General features: G+C 41.1%; 1 protein-coding gene across 5 annotated transcripts in view; it reads right to left on the bottom strand.

The window, feature by feature from the left end:
• Positions 1-27,249, bottom strand: part of TBXAS1 (thromboxane A synthase 1) — a 232,164-nt gene that overhangs the window by 145,142 nt on the left and 59,773 nt on the right. For 3 of the 5 annotated variants that reach the window (XM_074871842.1, XM_074871843.1, XM_074871841.1), the window contains exon 3: positions 7,687-7,739. The exons of the other annotated variants lie outside the window; for them this stretch is intronic. In XM_074871842.1, coding sequence (XP_074727943.1) covers positions 7,687-7,739 — 53 coding nt within the window. The remainder of the gene's footprint in view (positions 1-7,686; positions 7,740-27,249) is intronic. 5 annotated transcript variants of the gene reach the window in all.

The following is a 27,249-nucleotide window of genomic DNA, read 5'->3' as shown; positions in this document are numbered from 1 at the left end:
GGAACACCAATTCATAATCAGATACACAGTGGGTGAAGCCAGAGACCATTAATAGCTACTGGACATTACATATTGTATGTGCCCACTTCAGGTTTGCATCAATACTTCTGGGTGCTGTAGGAAATTCTAATAAAAGCATTTAATATGCACAACAAAATCTATAATACTACTGTTTTCCCATACTTTCTAGAAGGATTGGTATACTGAAATTATGCCTCAGATTTTTCAGTCTTTTAAAAGCCCTCAACCTACTTCTTCCCAAATGGTGGAACGGGGGAAAAAATTACAAGGTGGACTTTACAGCCTGTTAAGAAGATTAACAAAGGCAGGCTCTGGTAGATGGTGAAGAGGGTAGGTAAAGGTGAAATTAAGTCTAGGACACTAGTTTTTATAACTGTGGGGTTCACTCAGAATATTTCCTCCTTCTGCCCTGAAATTAGGATGACACAGTCTGGTACGCAGGTGCTGATCATGATGGTGTTATGTGATAAGAAGAGGCAATCTGTTTAGCAGTCCCATTCCAAGCCCTTTAAAATGATGATTTTAAGCATTAATTAACTAAGAAGCAGGCAGTACAGATCAAGGATCACCTGTGCTGTATATTAGGTGTAAAACACTCCTCAGGCAGCATGTGTTCAAAAGAAACTTTAGTTTTCAAATAATCTTAACCTGGAGCTCACAAGGACTATGTTTTAACATCTAAGCGCTGCACTACCAACATGCAAAGAAACAGAGGAATGAAGAAACACCTCCCCAGGACCAAATGGAAGTGAAACCTCCTCCCAGCCAAAGCTGCTACCTGCACATGCAGAAGCAGACCAAGATTTAATCAGGTTCCTCAAATGCTAAGATATGGTACAAGGGCCTGCTCTCTGCTTCCCTCGTCAATCTTAGGAGCTGACACAGTTTTGGCCAACCTCACAGAGCCTGTCTGCATCTGGCCAACACCATCTCAGTGGAGCTGTACCAACCAGGGGATTTCCCTCTACACAAATACTAATTTGCTGAAGCTACGACCACAGCAGTTGGCCCATGCCTGAGTACAGAAATGAGCATCAGGAACATGGCAGAGGTGACAGGCACTGTCCTTTGCTGCCTTGCCAAGAGCATATAAAATGCTGTCTGTCTCATTTGGTTGGATTTCACACTCACTTTCTAGAGGTGTAAAAGATTACATCAGGTCTTTGACTTATGTTGGCTTGAACAGCTGCAGTAGAGTCATGGAGCAGTCATGGATGGAGGAAAGAAACTTGGAAAAAGTGCAGCAGTGAGCACATGCCTGCAACTCAGCCACCCCAGGGCAACATCTGGAGTCTCAGAGAAGGGACAGAGAGCTTTGCACGCAGAAGAGTTTAACGCTTGCATCAAACATTTCCATCCAAATGGCTTCGCCTGCACTGAGGGCTGGGACTGAAGTTTCGGTGGGCCTTATGAGTCTCTGTTTTTGAATACCTAGAACACAAGTGTCCCTGGACCTGACCGGGACCTCAAGAGGCTACAGTAACAAATCAACAGCCATCACAGAGTAGACAAACTCAAGTCTCAAGTTGCATGGTTCTCATGGGAGGTTGTAGTCCACACATAACATCTGTCCATGGCTAAGAAGAACTCATTAATGAATACCTTCAACATTACTAGTACACTAAACATCAGTTGCAATGTTCCAGAGACCTAAGTACACTTGAAACATGCCAGAATTAAACGAGTCAACTAATTTACCATAAATTCTGTCTATAAACTGCATCCCACAGGTCTCCGTACCCAGAACATAAAATACTCCATAATGATCAGGCAGCCCACAAAAATCATTACAACGTAACAATAACACTAGACTCCAATTCTCAAAACATTGTGGTAGCCACCTTTTGTGTAAATCTTTAGGCATCAGTCCCATAAAAGGCTATGCTTTTAAGACCAATTAGCTCTAGAGAGAAGAGGAGAAACTGGTGAGGATATACCCATAAGTAACTCACAGGACTTGTTCCAGCAGCTTGATTTGGAACCAACTATAACCAATACCTAATTAAGGTTAACTGTGGGGATTCAGATGGAGATGTAGCGTTGTACCATGACACTACATTTCTGCCAGGAATATTGTTGGGTTTTGGTTCTTTTTTAAAAGACAACTTTTTAAAAATATGTTACTATTAAAAATTCTGAAAGTGTTAATTAAAAAAAAAAAAAAAAAAAGAAAGAAGGGGTCTGAAAGTTTAATTCAAGAATGTTAAGATTCTCCTATTGTTCAGTCAAGTTTTGAGATAATCCTTTCCATTTCAGAGAGAATGGCTAGCACATTACACAGAGGAGCAATAAAATTGTCTACATGAGAAGTGCTGTCAAAAGAGAGGGTGGGGAGGGGGAAGAAATATTTTTCTCCCCATTAACTTCTTTCAGCTACAATAAACCTAAGTGTTTATGTGTACCAACAGCAGTAAAAATATTTTTCAGTCACAAATGCAATTGTTTCTTTTATGGCCCTGATTCAGCAAGGTAGATAAACTTCTGCCTAACTTGAAGCATGTTGAGTAATGTCATTGACTTTAATGGGATTACTCATGTGCTCAAAGTTAGGCACATGTTTAATGGTTCTGCTGTACTGTATCCACAGTTTTCAGGTATTTAAAGGAAAAGAGGTAACTCTAATTCACAATAGCAATTCTGGGGCTGATCAACAATCCTACAGAGTCAAAGGATCTTATCACAACACATAAATGAAGAAACACAGTGGAAAAAAAAATCCTGATGGAATATGAAAGACTTAACTCTGGCCAAAAAAGTATATCGCTCTTTAAGAAAACAAAAATCCAGGCAACTGAGGCTACCAAAAATCTTTATCAGGTTAAATGTGAAACAGGATTATGAAGAGCTATAGATCAGTAATAGGAAGACTGTTTTACTTCCCTCCCCCTATGCTTGCCCAGGTATGATTTTCTCTAGCTGAAATATGAAAAGTAAATTGTTTAAAATATCAAAATAAAGGAAGGACCACAGGAGAGGTAGTTAAGTCCATTAGACCCCCAGTGCAAAAGGATAAAATTGTTTCATAAAACTAAATTATTTCTTTACAGGAGCCTTCAGAGACAAAGATGAGAATACCTGTCCTGGGATTACTCTTTCCACATAAAGCAGAATAAGGCTAGAAACAGTGAGGCTAAAAAAAAGTTTGTGAAATTAAAATGGCAATAAAGACACTATTTCTTCAAGTAAAATAAGTGTATGATGAAGACATCAGCTGTTCCCTGCAGGAGATCCTGCCCCTATGCACCTTAAGTTTGCCTCGAGGTGTTTGAGGAGGGCAGAAGGAAAGGTAAGGCTTTGAGAAAAATTCCAGATACCCAAATCCCAGAAATGCATATCCCTTTTCTGTCCAAAAAGGGAAAAGCCCCAAATTTCCACAGTGACTAATCAGTGCGCCTCAGCCCTGATGCAGACAGAGGCCAGGAGCAGCAGCAAGCGAAGCCAGTTTCTTGTCCACAACTGCTTGATTATGGACTCATCTGCAGAAATGCTAACTAGTGCCATCTGCAGCGACATTTTTCTGGGCGAGGAGAAGTCAAGCGCTAAAACAGAACCAACTTGGGCTGCATAGACTTCTGAAAAGCTGTCATCTGCCAGCATAACTTACAATCACAACTCACCCCTGGACACGTTTCAAGTTAGTGACTGGATCCATGATCTATCCTAATCCTTCAAACCACCCAATCATTTAAGAGACCAGGCTTGATCTTGGTTCCAGTAATGACTTATAAGGAAATCATTTAAGGAATATTAGGACGTCTTTAATGAAAAAAAAAAAAAAAAAAACAAACACCACCCACAAATCAGACACTGAGTAATCCCATAGACACTGTAAGAAAAATCGCCTCTCCTATTTTAAGTTACTTTCTGTGTATTACTTAAAAACGTGCTGAAGTAACCCCACTACAAAACAAGACACTCTTTCTATGGAAATGGAGCTCCATTCACATCTGTGTTTTCACAAGGTGCTTTGGGAGTACCTGCACCTTGACACGGTTTCTGTGGTACTGTGCTGATCCTGTTATGCTTCTGCTGGAGCCCAGCAGAGGCTCAGCATCAGTAGATGAAGTTTTCCGCTGGTGGTTGTATTAGGGATTGAGAATGGTTTACAACTGGATCTTGTTAGAAACGTTCTCATTAATTCCTCCCCCCATTACAAAATCAGATTTTGAGCTTGTTGCCTCCCTTTGCCAGTTCACAGCCTGACAACCCTGAGCTCAAACACCCCAATCATCTTCTGCTTTAACCCAAACACCATCCTCTTGCTACTCCTAGACCCATCTCTTTGACTTGCCTTACTTGGCTCTTGCCCTCTTTAGCACTTACTCTACTACATAGTTGTTCAGACTTCTCAGAGCAGGTTGAAGTTGAGAGTTCAAGTGAAGGAAGAGTAAGAACAGGGTTTGACCTGCTGCAAGCTGTTTCAGATGCAAAATGACGTGAAGAAAAAGTGTCACCCTACAGATTGCACTGAATTTTAATCTTCTGTTCTTACTCTTTGATTATACGCAGTGAGATCTATGTTATGAACTCTTACACTCTTCCCCACATCCAAATGCATTGCTACAGTCGAAGGCAGAATAGGTTCATTCATCCCAGAGGCAATCACCTGTCTGCTTGGGGCTGTATCGTATTTTCTGTTCCTTCACTGGTAGTGTGTGTTGGGACAAGAATATATTACTTATTTTGGCACTATTTTCCAACTCCAAACCAGCCATACATGCTCACAGTGCTGTAAAGTCATAATGATGCAATTGCAGTACAGTGGTCAAACACATATGAAGTGTGTATATAAATTAAAATTAACTGCCTCCACAGCTCTGCTCACATTGTAGCAGTTGCTTTTCTGATTCCATAAAGTATACTCTCCCCCTTTATTTCTCCTCTTCAACCCAGAAGCTCTTTGTTTCTCTGTCTGCTCTTACCAATCAGTAGCCATAACCTACAATTGAAATGGAACAATTGGATATGGTGGGGGTGAAAATGTATCAAAACATCAAAGTTCATCCAAAAAATAAGTGACATAAGTCTCTAATTTCCACAGAAACCAGGACTACTTTCCTGCAATCTCCTACCATAAAAGGAGAACATTCAAGATGAATCTTAGCATGTATCAGTACACTGCTTTCCAAATAGGATATTCTTCACTTTTTATTTTTGTTATAGAGAACCAGCACACATATTTTAGAGGAGGTATTTTTATAGAAGGTACTCCAAAGTATAGCTGAACCAAAGACTAACACTCTGTGGCAGGATCTCTTCAAAAGTCACGTCAGTGGTTTGGATTCCCCTGTTGAACAGAAATGCTCCAATCCTGCTTTTGCACCAAACCAGAGCTGTTTTTTTCTGCCTAGGCCTCCATCCTGGGCCATCTCTGTATGAAAACAGTCTTCACAGCACACACCTCACAACTGAAGACTATTTGCATTGTCTCTCTCTATAAAAGAGTAATACCATCACCTCTCCTTTGGATTCGCACATAGGAGTTAAGAAAAAAAAATGCTTTTGTGACCTACAAAAGCCTTACTTGAAATAATTCTCTACGACTTGAGGCCTTTTGGAATGGAAGGGATATATTGTTTTGACTTGATTAAAGCTGAAAAGTTGATTTGACATCCTGTTGTCAAGGAAACCAATTCACACACAAAAGAAAACAGTTGTGATGGTATCATTCAGACTATTCAAGTGACCTTAGAAAGAAAAAAAGGCTTCAGTTCCAAAGATTTGTATTCAACTCACTTCACCACTGTAGAAATAAAGATCATTGCTCTTTATGCTTATTGGAAAGCAGTTTTCAATCTGGAAAAAGCAAAATGCCACATCTTCCAACTGCCAGATCCAATACTTTGCTGGGACCATACACATAAACACACCTACCATTTATTGCCTATTTCAAAGAACCACAGAAAGAATCACACAGAAGATGTGTAGGGAAGGAGAAGGAATTTCTTTAGTTGACAGGACCATGATAAATACCCCCTGACACATACCACACCTATTGAACAGCAGCTCGCAAGCCAGAGTTTTAAACATCCTCCTTCAATGACAAATAAAGCTTACCTCAAGCACAGCAATGTTTGAGTCCATCTTTGTTTTCCTAGGAGATATCAAAAAGCAGCATTTTTTCTCTGCCAGCCTCCTAGATCCTCACAAATAGAGTTTTTTATGCATTCAGTAAATGGAACGTAGTTATGCTCAATCTGCTCACTCCTCCTACCTACAGGATCCTAAAGAGGCAGAACTGTCCTGGCTGACCACTACCACCATCATCCAGCTTTGCAGCGCATGCAAGTCTTACAGAGGTTTCATTCCCTAACAGCTCTGGGTAGACTGGAAAAATGAAACTTTCTATCTATCTGCTCACACACTGTAATTATACATCTCTTTCTCCAATGACATAGCCTCTGCCTGGCCGAGCGAGCAGACAGATGACTAAATAGCAACTTGTCTCTAATTCCGCTTAGAAAAAAATAGGCATGGTATTAATAAGGAGGGAAATACACTGAGGAATGAATGCCAGTGTTCTTACATTATTGTCATTTAAGGGCATCACACCAAAGGTCATGGACATAATAAGCCTCAGTCATTTTCCATTTGTTACACAACATACAAATTGCCACAGTGTTAATGAATATCTTTCTCCATTCCTGGCCAGCCAAGACACTGTATTATTTCCTCTTAGACAAGTACCTAACCCTTGGAATTCATTATTTCCATCGTTTCTTGCAGCACTTTGTCCTTAGGGCTGAGCATAAATGCCACAAGGCGGCCGTGAATGAAGCATCAAATGCTTCATATGGCTGAGCCTGACTTCTTTCTGATAGAGCTTTTTTGCTGAAAGAGCATACAAAGCATATTTATATTATTTATGATCAAATATGCACACACACGTTCATATATGCTCTCTTACAAGTGTTTTAAACCCCTTTCAGAACACAGGAAAAAAATTTGACACTGTCTGTACTTTCTGGATATTGCTTGACACTTACATATTGAAATAATAGTTATGCTAGAAACACCAACTGACCACAACAATAGCTGCTACCATGAAATAACCGCATTTCCACTTTAAATGATGACAACTGGAAAGTAGCTCTTGGAACAGAAATGACATTCACAGAAATGTGGAAGGGCTTGTATGAAGGGATATAGTGCTTAAACCCTCTTTACTCCTAATAAACCGCTAAAATAGCACAGCTGAGCTATAGAGAGGAATGCCTTATTTCTAATCTGCACTTCATTGTATTTTAAGTTTAGGAATTTTGCATAAATATTATAGATAGCAACAGCTGAACCAAATTCATGCTATTTTATAAACTGAGTTTTTTTCAAGGTGATAAATTATTATTTCCACTGTTCACCATAAGTATAAAGAATGTGCAGATGAAAAGAGAATATTGAAGGCTGGTAGCTTTGTACAGGTCTGAAAAAGACTAAACTTTATGTGCGTAATTAAAATTAGAAAGAGAAGAATGAAGTCCAACACCAAATGCTGAAATAAAATAAGCTTCTGCATATTATCAAACAACCTCTACCTCTGTCCCCCAGACTGAAATACCAGACCCTGCGTTTTGATGACCTTATCTTGGTATTTTCTCCTCTCCCACCCAACAAACTCAAACAGCAAGAGCCAGAAAAGAAGAAAGCTGATGGCACTGCTAAGCTTACCCACAAACAGGTCCATACTCTGTTATGAGTTTTGCGTGGTTTTCCCAAAAACCCTGGATAAAAGAAAAATAACAAAGTATTTTAGAACAGTACTTAACAGAAACTCTGTTATACAGAGTTGCTAACACACACACCAAAGCTTTGAGCTTCAACTAGGAGAACCACAGTATTGACTCATAACCTCACCTTTCTCTCATTGTCTATCTTTGACAGTAGAGCCTAGAAATGATGACTAAAAAAAAATCCCAACCCCCGAAAAGACCTGGAGAGACATGAAGTATGTTTTTGTCAGGGTTTTGCACTCCAAAATATGTTACCATTTCATGATTATATTTTTTTAAACTAATTTCATTATGGGGTCCTGACTCATAATTTTTTTCTGATATGTGTGTGGATGGAAAAACTGACAGAGAAATTAATAACAGAGTAAGTATATGACTTACTAAACACAAGAGAAACACAGGGAATGTGGAAAGGTTGTCTTGGTTTGGTTTTAGTTGCATTATTGAAAAAAAAACGAAACTTGCAAAGTTGGAGTTTAGCACGAGGCAGTCACCTGGGACACCCTTCAGAACAGTAAGCAGATTTATTTTAACAAACTTTTAGAATTTTTCCTGTTTCATTTTCATAATTGATGAAAATTGGTATCCATTTATCAAAATATACCTGCCACTATACTAAATTGTTAGTGTCCTAAATGAATTCAAATTGATTAATTTGAAAGAAGGTGTGCAAAATGTATCCCCAAAAGTGAATATGAAAAAATCTGTTTTAACAAAACTGCGATATTAGGGAATCATACTGCGTCGTATTTGTAACTTGTCTATGGAAAAATAACACATTTGACTGCATTAATCTGCATTTATATTAATTCAAGAAAGACTATTGTGATCTATCTTCATTTTTCAGAGAAAATTCACTAACAAAGTAGAATACTTACGCCTCTTATTGAATCTTTCTTATTTTTTATGACATACTGAATAATATTAGCTAGAACAATATGAACTATTGTAAATACATTAACTGCAGACATAAATAAACAACACCAGGTAATGTGTGTATGCTTTGGGAGCATTTTACTACGCTAGGCAAAAGAAAATCTGGTAATCAAAAGTAGTTATCCTACTTATCACCCTTGGGTGCTAATTTATCACCCAAATTAGCAATGCACTTGCCACCACCTACAGTTCTGCTCTTATAGAGCCCTTCAGTTGTTTTTTCTTCTTAATAGAGTTGTGCTTTTTTTTTAATCATAGACTTGCAATGTGTTTATTCTACAGGACAATATGTCTCCAGGTTAAGGGCTGAACTTTAGGTCTTCCTTAACCTACAAAAAGCTAAAGCACTGGATGGTGTGTAAGAAAACGCCCTAAATATAAAATTATGAAAGAGGTGGTTTAGATGATTGCCTGAAAAAATATATATATTCTCACCTGAAAAATACTTTACTACTAAGATAAGCAGAAAAGCCCCATCCATTAGCACACAGAAACTAAGGTGGACAAAGCCTTTGAGATACCACAAATACATACAGCTAACTCAAAAAGGCTTTTATCTGCAGACACTGAGGGAGGGGAAAAGGTACACACACATTCACACCGACCTGCATTTTGCTATAGCGATACTTCAGCAGTTGCAGGATTTCAGCCTGCAATTGCTATGATTTCAGCATTACAAAGGTTGCCTACTGCCTTCCCCTGCTGATGCAAGGGGAAATCCTGGGGCCAAATTCCCCCCAGCGCTATTCTCCAGGAGGCCATCTAAGGCTGTGTCAAGCAGGCTCAGCTTTTCGGTTCACTCTGACCGCTTTGCCTGGGAGAGTGACTCCAACCTGCTTAAAGACAGTCGACAGATTTACACCACGCTGAGGCATCACCGCGACACAGGGCACTGCTCAAGGTTACTGGGCAGCATCACACACCAGTGCTTTGCACCCCATGTACCACAACAGTATCAGTTGCATGGGGCAGAAGGACTTCCAGTCTTGTCAGACGATGCTGAATCAGGTCTGCCCTCTCTCCCACTTTCCTCCTAGCCTGAGCCTTCATCCCAAACTACAGCCTGAACCTTGCCTGCTAAATTTTGCTTTGGATTGTGAGCACGCACATAGGTATTGCTCTTGCTGTATTCACCAGCTGCATTCCAGCGAGCCAGCAGGATATTAACATTTACAAGAAGCCTAGGCTTTAAATGATTCAGTGAAAAAGCCTTCCAGAAAGCTGGCTTCTTAGAAGCGCGACTCCTGGCTCACTACAGTAGAGGGGTCAGGCAGAACACATTTCAAATCAGGCCTGTTAACCAATAACTGGTTTTCCACCTCCAGGTCTCCTAAATGATAGCACTGGCTTAAAATTAACCATGCTTAGTTTTTCTTCCCCAAAGTGAGAAGTACAAGCCTGCAGGATGGGGGGAGAGAAGGAATTGAAAAGTATCTGGGAGAGATTGTGTGAAAGCATCCTGCACCATCACATACACACCACTGCCTGTCTCCGCCATCCACCCCCTGGACCCACTGCTATCCTCACCCCCTTCACGGGCATGGTGAGCACTCATGAGCAGGTCTCGTTGGGCTGCCTGGGAAAGACAAGCAACCAGCACACGCAGAGCCCCACGAGGCTGCTGTGGCCAGAGCATGGGCAAGGCAGAGGGCATGTGTGTGTGTGCATCCCTTTCAAGCCAAGGCACACCTTTCAACAAGAGGAAGCTGGGGTTGTATGAAGTCACTTGTGTTTCTTCTCAATAGCCCTGTGGAAGGCCAATGTACCTGTGATGGTCTCAGTACGCTGTGGGGGGATATGCCATGTCCGCATAGCTCTGCCAGTTTTGCAACATCATCCCTGAACATGGCTCCCAGTAGACAGTATCTCGAAAACATCCTCCTCCTCCTATGAGTCATGTTCGAAGCACAGCAAGCCTCATAAGTGCTTTTGGTAACTTATTCACACTAGCTGAGGTCGATCTGCTCCAAGGCTCATTATCGCAGGTTTGTCCAGGTTCATAATTGCAGTTGTTCTTAGGACCTACAAGACAACTAAGCAGCTGCCCACCAACAGCAACTGTTTTACAAGAAAATGTAGGCAGAGACTTCTCTTTGACCCTAGATCACCCAGTGGGTAAACACAAGGAAAGGAAGTGAACTTAGAAATGGTGCCTGCTGACGTATACCCAGTGGCTTAAACAGCCATAAGACAGGAGCTATAATGAAGCAATGTAGGGGTTAGGAAGGGAAAATCAGGGAAAAATGGAAACATAAGTATTCTGATTTTTTAGGAAAACAGAAGGAAACTGAAAAGCAAAACAATGCACAGTATTATGAGATGACACCATGTGCATCAGGAGGAACTGCAGCACATTAAACAGTCACTCGTAACAATGAAGTATAAAAGCATAGTCAGTAATGCTGTTCCAAGTCAGAAAAATCACTTAGCTTTTTCTTTGTTTGGAAGCAGCAGAATATGAATTGTCATCAACAACAACTGAGAAAAGGGTTGGGGCAGGGGGTACTTGCTGTGTGTGGCCCCTACAGAGAGGTACCAGCCTGATGACAGCCCATTATCAAACAAGATAATGCAGGAGTAGGAAAAGCTTCTTTCCCTGAAGAAAGCATATTTTACAGCATCTGGTATACCATGGAAACAGCAGCTCAAGTGGGCTGACTGCTGCACACCCAGAAGGCTTCTTTGTTTACATGGCTGGCAGTTGCCTCCCTACAGGGAATGTGCATTCTCCCCTTCCTCTGAGCATGTATCATCAGCTGCATCTGTGGGCCAAACTCCACGCAAGGCTAAATCCTGCTCCCAGGGATACAGGTGCAACCCCTGTGGAAGGGAACAAGATCTGGGTCTGCATCAGCCAGAGCAAAGTCTGGTCATTGCCAACCATCTATCTTGAGATATTGAACGTTGGAGGCTTCAGCTTGAGCAGCACATACATGAAAGGGCTTCAGAAAGGACTCTGTTGGCTCAAGTATACCCTTTCCTTTTTTCAGTAGATTCTGCCACTCCAAGACGGATCCTTCAGCAATTTCCTCCTTGTTGCATATTCACCTTGCTAGTTCCTCACAGCAAGGAAAAAATCTGCAGCAATGTCATCTTCCCTCCTTGCTGAAAATGGGTGTAGGCACTAAGCCAAAGTTTTCAGAAAGAGGCAGTAGTACCGTGAATTTCAATTTTTGGGGTGTCTAACATGAGGCATATCCAACCTGTTCTTAGTAGTTGCTCAATACCTACAGATCTTGTGGCTGTAAATGGCGACCTAAGTGACTTTAAGCTTAAGCTCAAGCTTAAAGTAACCCAGACTGCACAGAGGATGCTTTGTAACATTTCAGCTTGCTGCAGCTAGAAAACAAATCATGTGGTTTATGAACTTAGCTATAGTACTTAAGGGTCACTAGATAAAATGGTCTGAAGAGGGCCACAAAGCTGGGATCCAGCAGATGCGTGCTTCTGACAGTAACTCAAAATTTGGACTCCAAGAAAGTGACTTCCAGAATGCAATGAGGGTAGCCCTTGAATTTTGTAGTGCACTGAATGTCACAAAAGCTACTGAGCTGTGTGGAGATGGATGTGGTGTGCCCATCAAATCAAATGCAAGTGGGAAATGTTACCCATGAAAGAATAGCCAAGGGAAAAAGGCTTCTTTTGTTGCACCTTTCTGAAAAGCATCACATATTACCTGATGTCAGTCACTTTCCAAGATAGCCTGGATTCAAACTTGTGACTCAAAAGCCAAAGACACCACATGCCATCACTAGTCCCATATAAGCTCCACCCTCACCACCCTGTAGTCAGACATGATGTTCTGTTTCACTGTGGTATTAATAACCACAGCATCATTATTTGAGTGCATAACTCATACCAAGAGACAAAGATCTATACAGTTATTTCTGGTACATAATGACAATGAATGACATTTGTGGATCAGATTTTTAGTATTCAATGGGCTTCACATGTCTTTTTTTCCTTAGACCACCTGGAGAAAAACAATTACTTAATAACTTAGTACCTAAATTGATATTTTTTTAAATACAAGCTAATATGTAATTAAAGCAACCTTGTATCAGACTGCAGCCCACTTTGAAGGAATAACCCCAGACTGTACATCATCTCCAGTAATGATCCTAGTGAAAACACTAGGATGCCAGCAGACAAGAGGAGGAAAACAGCATGAACTTCTAACCAGCCTGATTCCGAGCCATGTACATAGTTTGTTTCCTTTGATCGTTTCCCTTAATGGCTGTCCTCTGTGTGTAATTTGGTTTAATTTATGTGTATGCCATTTCAGATTTTAAAAAACACATATAGCCCTTCCAAATTTATTAAAAGCAGCCTTCCTACCCTTAATAGTTATTAAGAGAGGTTAGTGTTATGTAATTAAGTTAATCCTCATCTGTAAAGGCTAATTAACTGAGCACTAATTGAATCTGCATATGAAAATTTGGACAATGTGTTCTCATTACACAATTAAAAAAAAATTACCTGAACTAAATACCAAACAAATTGTAAATTTTTTCCTTCTACCTTTTCAGATCTTTAATGAAAACTAAGTGGGCAGGTTTATTTCTGTGTGCTGTATTAGCCCTTGCTGTCTGGAACAAGGAGTTGTCATATCACTGTTTGGAGAAACCGCGCCAGTCTTTCCCTGAAAGGTGGTTATTTCCCCTCCTGCATGATCTCTCCCTTCCTCTCTGCCCTTACCCCATGTCTTTCATCTCCCTCTTCTCCTTCTGCTGTCCATCACCTGCCCTAGTCAACAAAGGCAGAGGCTTCTGCGATCAGGTCAGATGGATGGATCAGATTGCATCGAGATACCACGTCAATGGATCACATCACCCAAAAGGATTGGATGGCACAATATGATTCGGTCATGCTGATTCACCACGCAAAAGCCTCCATGCAGCCAGCTTGAAGCCACCTGGGCAGTTTTGGCAGGGCACTACCCTTTCACCCCCAAAGATCACTTGACAGTGAAGTCCTAGGGAGAACAGCCTTACCTCATTCTCCTCTGCCTGGGTGTGCCTGCATTACAAAAGCAAGACATGTTTTGGATCCTTTTCAGCCTTTTCTTGAGACATTTACAGTTTAAAACAGTCAGGTTTTCAAAAGGGAATTAAGAAAAGCACATCATCCTTTCTGGTATTTGCTGTCTCTCCCCATTAACCAGGTTAATGGCTGATTCTAATAGGCTGGTAACTGAGGAGTCAGTGGGAGGGAGGGGAAGCCAAGCAAGTAAATACACAATTGCGAGCCTGACCTCAATAGCACGCAAGATTTCCCAGTGCATGGAACACACACAGTTCTCAGATTTTCTCACAAACCCCGCCATATGTTTTTAACATTTGAGTCATAAGCACCAGCACTGCATAAGTGGCATGGCTGGATGGAGCAGCTGCAGCCAGTTAACAGTCCCTCAGGCACCACTTCTGGCCCACCAGTAACAACCTGGCACCCTGCTTCACAGCAAATACCTAAAGGAAAGAGGGTCAGAGGAATGTGAAATGGGATACACTACATGTTATCTTTCTTTGGTAAGGTAACACATTCACTAGGTGAGGGAACAGCGGAAGATGTACACAGACTTCAGTAACACATTCGGGTCTGGTGGCAGGTGAACAGTCATCACACCCAGAAGGATGAAGATCAGGATAAAAATTGAGAGACAGTAAACATGCAAGCTGTAGGCAAATGAGTACGGACTGAGTTGAAAGAAAAAATACAGGCATGAGAGGAGGAAACCCATAGATTTCTTAAGGGTCAGTCTTGGGACAAATCTCATTCAGTGTTTTGAGGACTGACTTTGGCACAAAAAGCAGACAGACTTTAATGAAGTACATTCACGGTTCTGGGTTGAAAGACAGATTCTTTCCTCAGCAGGCAAACAGATTGAGATTGTCATATCAGAAGAACTGGATGACCTAAAGAACCTGAACAACTGTAACAGAGGAGAGTCTTTAGAAGCAAAGCTTCATGCCCTTAGAGGGACTATGTTAACTCCAAGAATTTTTGCAGTAGTAGATTATTGTTTGAAAATAACAGAGAAGAGAAAAACCTGGATGGAAACATCAACCACGGGATAATGATGAACAACAGGTATGATGGAAACTACAAATGTAGAATGTCTGGGATATACTTTCTCTGGAATGCTGCATAGAAATCTGATGAGCCACATTCAAAAGGAATTAATTAAAAATGGAATGAGTGGAGAAAAGGGTTACAAGGATCCTCAGGGAACAGAAGGCCTGTCTTACAAGTAGTAATTAGGAGAGTTCATTTTAGCAAACCAAAGGTTCATTTTAGCAGACCAAAGGGAGGAGACATGCTTGCTGTCTATAAATGTACTGGGAGTAATCATCAGGGAGGGAAAAATATCTATTTAATATAAAGGCCTACATTACTAAAATATCAAATAAGTATAAACTGGCCATGGATAAATGTTGCTAGAAATTAGATGAAAGTTATTGACTATCAAAGTAGTAAGATTTCTGAACAGCCTCCCAGTCAGAATAGTGAAGGCAAGAACCTCAAGGAGGGTTTTGAAGCACAGGAGATAAGATGTGGATACTTATTAAAAATGGAGTGTAGGATGAATAACCCAGCCCATCTATGCCAGCCCCTCAAGGTGATACACAGCCACTTCCAGAATGAGAGAGACTCTTCTCGTGGAAAAGATTTACTGTACGCTGTTACATGCACGCTGCATTCACACATCTAGTTGATTCACCTTAACTTTCCAAAGCATTCCCACATAGATAAGGCCTCATACATTAATTTGGCATACTGCAATGAGATTCTTGCGCTTTTTTTTGTCTTTCTCTTTTCAATCTCATTTCCCTTTACAAACTTCATTTCCACAACATCTCTGGGATGGTAAGTGCCCATCTGTCACAGGTGGGGAGTTGAAAGTACGCAAGATTAAGCAATTTGCCAAATGCCACACAAGAAGTCAATGGTAGAGCCAGAGACAAGTTGCAGGTTTCTCAGTCCTCCTTCTTGGTATCTTACACAACCACTCCTTCTCTGCTACAGAAACACAGACAGTATATGAGATAGGAATATCAACAAATTCGATCTATTTCTGAGTTTTCAGATGTATTACATGCCTGAGGCCTTGGAGAAAGGCAAGAGGAAAACAACCCTACATACACAGTTAACTCTAAAATACTTTAAATAGAGGGAGGTTTCTTCCTCACCCAACAGTTGGCTTAAGATTCAATTACTTTTATCATAATATGCATAGCTACAAATGTAATTAGTCACAAAATTATCCAGACTGTCAAATTATTTCAGCTGCTGTATTTGACTCCCTGATTCTTGCAATGATGAATTCTCCGGACTGATTACACTGGCTAAAGTGATATTTCTTTTTATCTATTTGGAAGTCGCCTGCCATTAGCTTAGGCCTTGTTTATATCTGCTGCAGAGCTATAATTGCAATCTTACTATTTTTATTAGGACTATTGTCTAGATAACACTTAAACCTGCTAGGCCCTTATTTTACTTAATAGTAAATGTCACAGAAGACACCTATTCAGGCTTCTAGGAACCTTTATCAAAAACAGAAAACATGTCATTATGAAGACATGTACAAAGAGAAATACAATTTGTGCAATGCGTGTTCATGAAAGGCTCCATATGAGGTCTTACAGACTCACTGCAATTTCTGATCCTGTGATAAACATATATTTATAATAAGTCAAGAAACTAAGAAAAAAGAGAAAGGAATGATGGCTTTTTTTTTTTTTTTACTAGAGTATGTAATTTCCACTAAATCTCTTCTAAGTTGTCTTCTTTCCAAACTGACTGTAATTCTCTCCTACACAATCTCTTCTTGTATGTAATTCCACTGGATCGCTAACCATCTTTGTGCATTTCTTAGTATTACTACACCCTCAAATTACAACAGGAAAACAGAGAATTACAGTGCTCTCTATAGGAGGGAATTCATTGTGCAATAGAAGACCATTGCAATGTGTATTTTCACTATGTGCTCAATGTCTCTCAGATGGATTAGCGTAAGCATTCAGCACGTCTTACTAATGGAGAATGAATTTTATTAGTTTCCTTTGCTGGCCTCCCTTAAGGGAAGCAAAGTAGTAATTGCATAATTTAAAGAAATGGAAACAACTTCTTGTAGGACAGACAGACATGCTAGCTAAATCTAAGGAAAACAAACATTTCGGGAGTACTCTGACAACACAGCACTGTTTTACGGGGCAACAAATTGGCATTTGGAGAAATGAAAGTTGACTTCTTTCCCAAGAAAGGGAGACAGGGACTCTTTTTCTCCAAGGAGTTTCTCCACTTCTGAAGAGTGTCCCCCTCCTTCTCAGATCCATCAACAGCAGATTCCTTCAGATTATGAAAATGTCATTTTTAAGGATAAAAGTTATTAATGAATCCCATTGTGCAATAGTCTCTCTTGGGTGCTATAGCGTGCAAACACACTTTGAAATAAGTACTGGAAAAATTACATGTCCATGTGCACATCTTGCATCTTCACATACAGAATTAGGATGACAGCGTTTAAGCTTTCTTTTCTGATGCAAACTCTGGGTTATCTCATATTGGTCTAACTCACTAGTGCCTAAGCGGGTATTATTTAGACAGGTGGGTTTCAAGAACACCTCAGCTTTAGGAAGCAACATTACTCATTCAGGGGGTGATAGTATCTTGGTCTCCTCAGAGACATTTCCCATCTATAGTGCTAGGGTTCTCTACCATTGTTTACGAACCGATTATGAAATCAATGCTACTTAATTATCTGTGATCATCAAGTTTGAAACTATGAAACATACATCTGAAAGAACTCAAGATTATCACAAACTTCATCTGTGTTCAGCTCACAAATTTTGATCTTTTATTGTGATGACACTAAGACACAAAACAGTGCACAAATCAAAGCACTATGCTGCACACAGAGTACTCCATCAAGGGAAGAGACATGGAAAGAGCATTACACGTGACAGACATTAATCATGCCACTTAATGCATTACTGAAGGATACTAGGACTATTTCTGTATTTTAACACAGCTGGACAAGCCCAGCTTCCTCTTGCCTAATTCCCACCTTGTATGGATGCAGGCTCTCAAGCATGAAAGGAGAAAAATGTCCCTATAGATTGTACTGGCATCTGATGCAAAACAGAGCATGCTGCTATCTGTAGCATGGACAAGCCAGGCATAGGCATGACAGGTCCTTTTTTACTACCATCTGTCACATGGCACCTCTGTAAAAGCCACAAGGTTAAGGGCAGACAAGTCAGCTTGACACACACAAGCCTTGAGGTGAACCCATACATTCCACAGGGCACGAGGGGGCACATGGCTGCTAAGCTACAAGCATCTTCACCCTGTCCATGTGAACAAACGTTTGGCATGCTTCATCCTGCTCCCACACCAACAGTCTACCAGGTAGGACGGACTTACCCTAAACCACTAGGGACAGAGATGTGTTGTAAGATCCTGTGCAGAACAGAATAGTTTAATCCCTTCGGGAATAATACAAGCTGCAGCCCCAACAGCCATATCATACCAGGCAGTCAACTCTTCACCTATCTTAAAGTAATTATTCCAACAAAATCTCCTTGTCTTCATAAGGCAAGTTACTCTTCATGTTCTGTCCTGAAGACAAACACTGTTTAAGATCCAAGCCACCCATGTAGTAGCTGGTAGGATCCAAGCATGGGAAACAGACACACTAGAAAGCCATATCAGGCCTCTCTGGAACAAGGGATTAGGAAGAGACAGACAGAAACATGCAGTGCCACCCCTGCATGGGCTGGAGATAGGATTGTGGAGAGCAGTAGAAGCTGAGATAGCACAAGGAAACTAAACAGGAGGTTTCAGCGGAATGAGAATCTGGGACAGCTCTAGGGATCAGCAAGGCCACCAGCCAGCACCTAGGGCGAGCACAGGGGGTGCCAAGCAGAAGCATAGTCACTGCTTCAACCATGATAATTTCATAGACAGAAGAGCTTGGTTTTGGAGGTGGGGATTGAATTGGCTCATATCACCCATTCATTTCTGTTTCGAGACCATCACTCAGGGCTGGATTCTGCAGCAGCACCACAAAAAGCACCGTGTGGATCCATCTGGGCTGCTTTTTTTTTTTTTAATGAATGCTACACACCTGCAAATACCAGCTATTTTCCAGAGGAACCAATGAATTTAGCTGCCCCTTCATAACTGCATCTGCACCCAGAAAGGGAGAGAAGGGCTTGGCACCCACATTCAGTACAACATCCATACAGAACTAGATGCTTTGGCACAAGGCACAAAGTCGAGAGCAACCATTGCTCCTCCCTCTCCCTGTGAATTAACCACATTCCTAGGGGATTGGGCAGCTGGCAGAAAGTAACCACTGCCTGGGACAGAAAACAACTCTTCCATCACACTGCCCCCCCTGTAAAGCAACAGCCTGGAGGGACTGTGGAGGAAAACGGCAGGGGACAACAGCACAATCAAGCACCTTATGAAGACATCAAATGGAAAACTGTCAGTTGCTTGCACTCTACAGTGTTTCTTATGTATACAGTACCAAAGTGCCACCACCTACAGAGTTGAGGGTTTGCACATTCCGGGCTCCAAGATGGTCACATATTGTAAATAGTAGTGCCAAAGTGGGGGCTTTCTCCTGGAGGTTCTCAAAGAAAAGGGGACCCCTGTCTGGTAAACAGTAAGAAATCAAATTGTGGGCCATTTGAATGACAAATTCTATCCAGAAGTAAGAATCAAAATAACATGATGCACTGTTAAGAAGCAGTGCTAAAAAAGTTTAAGCTGTCTGACATCAGTGCTTGTCCCACAGGAAAAGGGATGGAGGACATGGTGTCCACTCATGCCCTGGGAAGTAAAGGGGCATCCCACCATACTACTGGGGATAGTAGGGGGCACCCTATGAAAGCATCTTTCTGGTGCAGGCACCAGAATCTGCTGCAGGAGCAAGATCTGGCAGCAGCCTCCTCTCTGCTGGCTGATCTCTAAACCCAGCCCTGGCACAACAAGTATATCAGGAAATAGTGTCATGACCAGAAGGTGAATGGACTCCTAACCCACTCCCAGGTCCTTGAGGGCTTTCACAGAAACAGGACAGTTTAGGGACTGCTTAAACTTCAGGGATTAAACTGGGTTTTTTTGACCACTCTCAAAACCTGGCCTCTCCATCACAGATTTGGGTCAACACCTCTTTTTAATTCAAGATCAAAATTACAGGGTTGATCTAGAAGTAAAACTAAAAGCAAGACCCGGATGAAGAGAGTATATATCTATTCCTCTGACTCTCCTGCTAAAATTCAAGATAAAAATTATTATACACATATATAAGAAAAAATATATATATTTATTCATAACAACCTCAGGTTATTTATATGACAATGAAGGATGCACAAGAGAATCAGGTCCTCCAAAATACAAACAAATATCTCAGCTTCCATGGAACAGGTCATTTCTAGCGGATGATAGATGAAATTCAATTAAAGGGACAGCTTTGAAGCACTGTCATTAGAGCAGAGTTCCTCTCTCCTGCAAATCCCTAACACAGTAGCTGGACATTTAGCTTTGTTACATGCCAAAATCTTTGTGCCTTGTAAAGAAAGACATGGGAGAAGGAATGTTAACGGCCTCTTTTTACAGTAGCCAGTTGTCAGAGGAGGTGGGAGAAAACAAACCACATAGAAAACAATTGCCAATTTGTGGTCTTGACCATTTAAAAATGGATCCCAAAATAGTCTGCTAAATTGTTTCACCCGGAGCAAAATTACCCATGAATACATATGCATGCACACAAAAACAGCATCTCTTGACGCAGTGCTGATGGTGACTGCAGTCAAGGAAGAAGCGTTATTGCATTCCACATTGTGAAAAGACCACAATGCAGTAATTATTCTGAAAGGTTTTCACAAAGCACAATTATTAAGCTAACATTATCCCATTATTGTTTGTTGCTATGGAGATAATATAATCAATATATTTGCTGGATTGATTTTTTTAATACTACTAGCACACTGCATAATATAGCAAGATTTAACTCAGTGCATTAACTGATTTTAGTTTATGATTGGCAAAGTCTTGAGGCAATAGATTGCAATCCATCTCATGCCTATTATTCTATCAAGACATTTAATGTCAAAATCTCTGCTGCAAAAGCGAGTTTTCCTTGTTGAAAATGAGAAAAAGGATAACAAATTTCTCTGAAGAGAAGCAATCTTTTAAGCATGAATTTAACACTTACTCCTATTTTTCCTAAGCCAAACAAAAATTACCAGACTGATTACAGAAGTAGTAGAAAAGCAAGTTGTGTCTGAAGCATCTCAAGATGCTTATTTATTCCAGTGCGGATGTTTTGAGGCATTATCGTCCTCCACATAATATAAACTTCTCCTGCAGCAACAGGAGGCTCTGAGAAGGCGTCAGCAACTGCAGCACTGTGCCAGAGCCCACTGGATGCGAATGCAGTTCGCAGCCTTGCCACCACCTCTTTCTGTGCACACTTGGAGGAGTCACTCGCTACCTGCTCCCATGCCCAGCAAAGACAGTGGACACTCAGCCATTGGTCTCAACGGGTAGTGAAGCAAAACTGTTATAGGCGCTGGATTTAGTTTCCTTGCCCATAAAAGTGCAAGAACACTTCCTTTCTTCCAGGTCTGCCTTTGCAGATTATAAACTTTTAGCAAATGAAGTGACTGTTCCTGTGTTAGGATGGTGGTAAGCGTGCACAAACTTGCGTCTTGGATCTTCTCAAGACAGTAATATAACATATTAAGAGGCTTCAGTTTTGACACTTGTTTCAGCCCATTACCTCTCCTAGGAAGAGATGGGCTCGTCATTGTGCAAAGTCTCAAAGCCTTTTAACATGTATTTGTCATAATTGTCCATAGAAGGATTTTAACAGGTTTTCCCCTCCCATATGGCCATACTGTGGTAAATTGCTTTCACCTCAGTCCCAGAGGTGATCATATTTTGTCAGCATGCTCAGGCCAAAATTTACAAGTGCAGCATGCTAGACTTTGCATAACTAAATAAAAGAAAAGGAGTTATAGCAATGTTTGAAAGTAACAACGCCTGTTAACTCCTGTGGGCTCATACAGTTACGCTTTTAGATGCCACAGTGCGGCTTTTGCTGCCTTGGGTTAGACACCAGTATATAAGCATTTTGGCCATAGAGCTGCTTGCATAGAAAGTGAAATTATTAATCATAGTAATCACAGGAATTTCACCTTCTCCCTTCCCTAAAGGCACCAGATTGGGTGGTCTTGTCTTTCTACGTGAAGTGGGCTGCAGCCCAGTAATGTAACTTTTGGACTGGCTGGAGGGGATCCATCAGGAATGATCACAGATTAAATATGTTGCCTATGCAACACATCTGGCCCTTCTGGCCCAGGGGATAAGTAATAGCATTAGGAATGCAGATTCACAACCCACCCCCTGTAAAAGTGCTGCACTGCCACGAACCCAAGCAGAGCTAGGGCTGCTTTCTAAGCCACCTCTGCCCTCCTTGCTCCACATGGCACAGATCGTTCTCTTCCATCATATTTCTCAGTGATGCCACTTTTACCAAAACAGCTCTGAATTGCTATGTGGGCATGTGCCATGGTGTATAAGATAAGCACATACGTAGGGTTGCTTGCCTTTCCACCTTCTTTACTTTTATGTTATTTTATGAAGGATTCTTCTGCTGGATGGAGCTTAGACAAATAGGTATGATACTCATTCAAACAGGCTACTGTCACATGTGTAGCCTTAAAGGACACCATCTGCTAGCTCATAAGCACAGGAAAGCATTGCTTAATACACATCACTGTTTCAAATATGAAGAAAAACTTATTTGTTTCAAACCGCTAACAGCATGCTGTTGACCACAATGCCTTATCGTGCAACAGCCCAGAAATTCTGCAAAAATAAAAACTCATTTAGCTGTGGTCCATCAGGGGATATCAATTTGGGTAACAAGAATGATACAATTACATTCCTAAGCAATTGGCCTCAGTAACAGACAGACAGCACCTCTGGTAAATTGGCTGCAGGCCTGACTTTACCACACTCATTCATACAGAGTAGAGCCTACCAGCGAGACCTCCTTCATTTCTGTGCTAGAGGACTAAGATACTACTTGGCAAAACTGAAGTAATCTGCGTCCTGCTGCAAAGGTTGAGGCTAATCACACTTCGCTTAGTTACATTCTGTAATTGCTGTGTATCTTCTTCTAGCCAAAGATTACAGTTTTCTTTATTTTTTTAAATTAATCAAGTCATTAAAAAATAAAATTATCATTACTCCACAACACAGAGATTGAACGTTGCTGCTGGAAGCTGAGCTCACACATAGCAGAATCATGCAGCAGCGAGAGGCATGGCACAGAGGCATCAGTCAAGGGGGAATCCTGTCCCTACGCAGCAGCACTTCTGGAGCTCGGCTTTGCCAGCCCAGCTGTCCCCAGCAAGTACATTGACCCGGGCTGCTACTGGAAGATACTGGGGTCCTACAGCCTCACCTGCCTGACTTTTCCAACACAGCCTTAGTGGGAACAGAGAAAGGACAGCCTTTACATAGGTCACACCATGGTGCAAAAGGCTCTCACAAATCTCCTTCTCTACTCCCACCACAGCTAAATATAATTTAACCTGAAGCACTTTGCCTGTAATTATGTGAAAAGGTGGATTTGAGATGGGGGGCTGGAGGGGAAGCCAGCACCGTGCGTTGCAGAGCTCCCTTTACCGGCTCTGCAGCAGCGCTATGCTCCGGGAGATGGGAGCTGTTCAAATGTTTTGACAGAACATGCCGATTCCTCAGGAATGTTTTTATTCTAGTCGATGTGCCAATTCTGCACAGATTTCCAGTGGAAAGCAGGCAGACAGTCTGGGTCTGCTGAAATAAAACGACTTCACCCAGAAAGAAGATAAAGTTGCGTTTTCTGACTATTTTTACTCAATTCACGATTGTATTTGTTTTAGTCAGTTTGTTGGATTGTTTTCAAATTTACCTGGAAACTCCATTTTCTAGCAAAGACAGGCCAAAAGGCACCAAAACACCATAGAAAATTAAACTCAAGTGAAAGACCTCAGAGGACTTTTCAGATACAGGTTTGTAAGTAAACAGTGCACAGAGATAAACAGGGAAACCCAAAAAAACTTTACACTAAATTAATGATGTCCTAACCAGAGCTGCTTAGTCTGATTCTGCAAGAGCTGAAACACCTCCATTTTTGCATTTGCGGTTGTCTTTCAAAGGCTTTCTTTTTTCCTTTTGCCTTAGGGAGTTATTTATAGGGCTATTATAATTTGAGGTCTGGTCTTCTCGTGGCAGGTCCTCCATCCAGGAAATGAAATAGCATTAGAAAATGAAATCTCGCGTTTATGAGGTCTTCGAGATGGCTCCCTGGGGCATTGGGGAAAAAAAAAAGGTAGTGAAAAATATAAACACAAATATAACTACAAGATACTTGCATGGTCCCTAATTCTATCTGTCATGAACTATATGAGACTCTTTATTAAAATAGAGACCCCTGGTATAAGGTCACCAACCATAGCTTTTTTTTCCAAAGCTCTCCCACTTCCCCCTTGTGTGTGATCAAGCACCTTTTCCACCCCACCTTGGCTGCAAGGTGCTCCTGTCCAAGACTGTCCTCAGATGTGGAACACAAACGCCACCCTTCCTCTGGCTGCCTTGCCACTCACTTTTAACAACACGTAATATGTTGCAGCGTATTAACCGATCAAGGTAGATTTGTTCACCCCTTTGCAAGCTGTAACCTTTGCAAAAATCATATATCAAACACACAGTGAATTTCTTGCTCATACCTCTTTATACTTCTTCCCTAGGCTACCATCTAGAGCCACAAGGTGCCTTATCCTATCCAGGGCTTGCTCTTTCCTCTCAATATATAGACACAAAAGCAAATAGAGGCAAATCAATGAAGATTTGGGGGTTCCCCATCCCCTTTTCCTGTGTGTCCAAAGGGATGCTTCCCTCCAAACCCTGCTCTTGCTGTGTATCTTTTCCCCTTTTCTTGAGTGGAATATAATCACCGTGTTTAAAGTCCCCCTCAGCTGCCCAGAGAATACTTAAACTCCTTAACTCATCACATGTGACTTCTTATGGCTCCTGTAGCTCAGCTTCCACTAATCCTACCTGAATCACCTCTGGCATCATGCTACCTAGGAAAAGTTAACAGCTTTGCATATGCTCAGAATTTTAAAAAGCCATTAGATATAATGTGTGGAAACTATGGAAGCCCATAAAATAGTAAAGACTAATTTGCAATTATTTCAATGGGGTTTCTGCACAGTTTATTATGACAATATGTATTTGGGAGTATTTTTAAACATATATATATGTTTCAATTTCAATTTTGTGATTTTATTTTTTCCTGTCACAGGGTGAAATAAAAAAATCACTAAAGTTCAGTGAGTGGGTTGTTTTTTCTACCTGAATATTTAAAATTGCATGAGTGCAACTGTCCAAAGAACATTTCATTTCATTTTCAGAACATTTTCCCTCTGCTTTAATAGAAATTTTCTAAAATTCACAGAATATTTAAAAATTACAAAATGGAAACAGGAAAAAAGGTTAATAACAAAGAAACAAAAGTTTAAAAGAACAAGGACAACCGAAGACTGTATTATCTGTTTCACTGCATTGCGTGGTAAAAACAGCAATTTGAAATACATGTTTTTAAAGCACACAGGTTTGTTTAGACTTCATGTTGAAAAACCTTTTTTTTCTCTTTTTTCTTTAAAAAAAAACTCAAACAAGCAAAAAAACCCCCCACAACCACAAAAATGAAGCCAGTCAGTTCTCAAACCTGATTAGAATCCAACTCTGGCTGATTGTGCTGAGGCCTCTGAGGACATGGAGCATTAGATTAATTTTAAATCTTTATACCTCTCATCATGACAAGATTGGTCCTTTCTTACACTTCCATACCTTTCTAGGCAACTTGCATTTCTAGATCAAATAGCATAAATTTTTAACCAAAAAAGAGTGCTCCAGAAAATAATGTTTCAGGTCTTTCTGACAAATTAAGAGAAGCCCAAGCACACAATGGCTGCTTTCCATCTGTCCCATGTCCACAGCAACTGAAGCCCTCCCGGCCCTGCCCCAGCACCCTTCCTGCAAATCCACCCTGCCCTTCCCAGCACTGCATCCGCTTGACTATGGGCCATGACTAAGACCCAATTTCACACCCAGTCCCTCTTAGGGAAAGTTATAGTTCACCTCCACATCCTGCCTGGGGAGAGGAAGAAGGGGGAAGAACCCAGAGGGTCATGAATCTTATATCCAGATAAAGCTACCAGGAGGTGATGCCACCCAAGGCACACCATAGGCAGCCAGAAGACAGCACACCATGAATACCAGGGATTTAATGGCACGTGTTTGAACAGTTCTCCAAAGCCTTCTAGCACTCATTTTAATATAAAGTCTTGCAGAAACTGAGCCCAGCTAGCTGCAGTGGATCAGACGCACAGCAGCTGTACCTTCCTACTCTCAGAAAGGGCTTGCCACCCTTTCAGGATGACTTGCTGTACAGAAGGCCAGCTTCTTCTTTGAAGAGACGTGTCATGCTGTAAACATTTCTAGTGGAGCCTGGGTTAGCGGCACTTGTAAGAAAACCCTAATGAAAATAAATTGTTATGTATTTACCCATATGCTGAGGAGCATATGGCTAATGCATTTAGACACTGCTAATGAAGTTAAGACTCAGCTAAATTTGTTGGCTCATGGATAACAACTGTTCTCAACAACCAATCTGAGCCTGCTATAATTTTAGCATTACAACTGATACCTGGCCATTATTATACAAACTGATCTGGCATAGAAGAACTGGTTTTCTGAAGATGGATTTCTCCACGTAGCAATGAGAAGGTGAGCAGCAGATGACGCCACAAAACTCCAGATTTACAGGTAATGTGAGCAAGTTACAACTTCATTTAAAACAACAGAGATTGCTCTTATTCATTGCAGCCAAGTCTATTGCTTGCTTTGTTAATTTCAAGGACTAAAAGATTTTATTTAGTACAACCCCTCTTTCTCCAGGCCAGTGCCACACTGATGTGACTACAGTGAAAACTGAACAGAAGACAATCACACCTAAGAAATATTCCTGCTTTTTTAAGTCCATGTGCAGAAGCCCATTAAGTTTACTACAACAGCTACGGGAGTCCTCCTATTCAATCATATCACTATTGCACTACTCTTCAAGGTTAGGGTCCCTACTTGTTGGGGGAATCCTACTCCTTGTATATGATCACAGGGACCCTGGAGTCCAAGGTAAAGTACAGTCTAAGTGAATACACTGGGTCTATCTGTATGCTACTACCATTGGAACTATACATTATCTTCATTCTCTTAACCTAAATAAATACTGTGTAGCATGGCTGTCTTGTGTTCACTGTTGCTACATGTCATGCCAGAGCTGGCTTTAATGTAGCAGTACATGCTGCTTAAAGAGCAGGCTCCATAGGAAATTCCAGAAGGTTACATGATGAACATGCAAATGTAGTCTCCAAAAGACACAACACGTGGCAAACCTACCCTACACCATTGTGGCGAGCCAGGTGACATTTTAATG

The sequence above is a fragment of the Strix uralensis genome, chromosome 5, assembly GCF_047716275.1.
Source record: "Strix uralensis isolate ZFMK-TIS-50842 chromosome 5, bStrUra1, whole genome shotgun sequence".
Lineage (NCBI taxonomy): Eukaryota > Metazoa > Chordata > Aves > Strigiformes > Strigidae > Strix > Strix uralensis.
The sequence above is the reverse complement of the archived record's forward strand: the minus strand, read 5'-3'. Positions and strand labels throughout refer to the sequence as shown.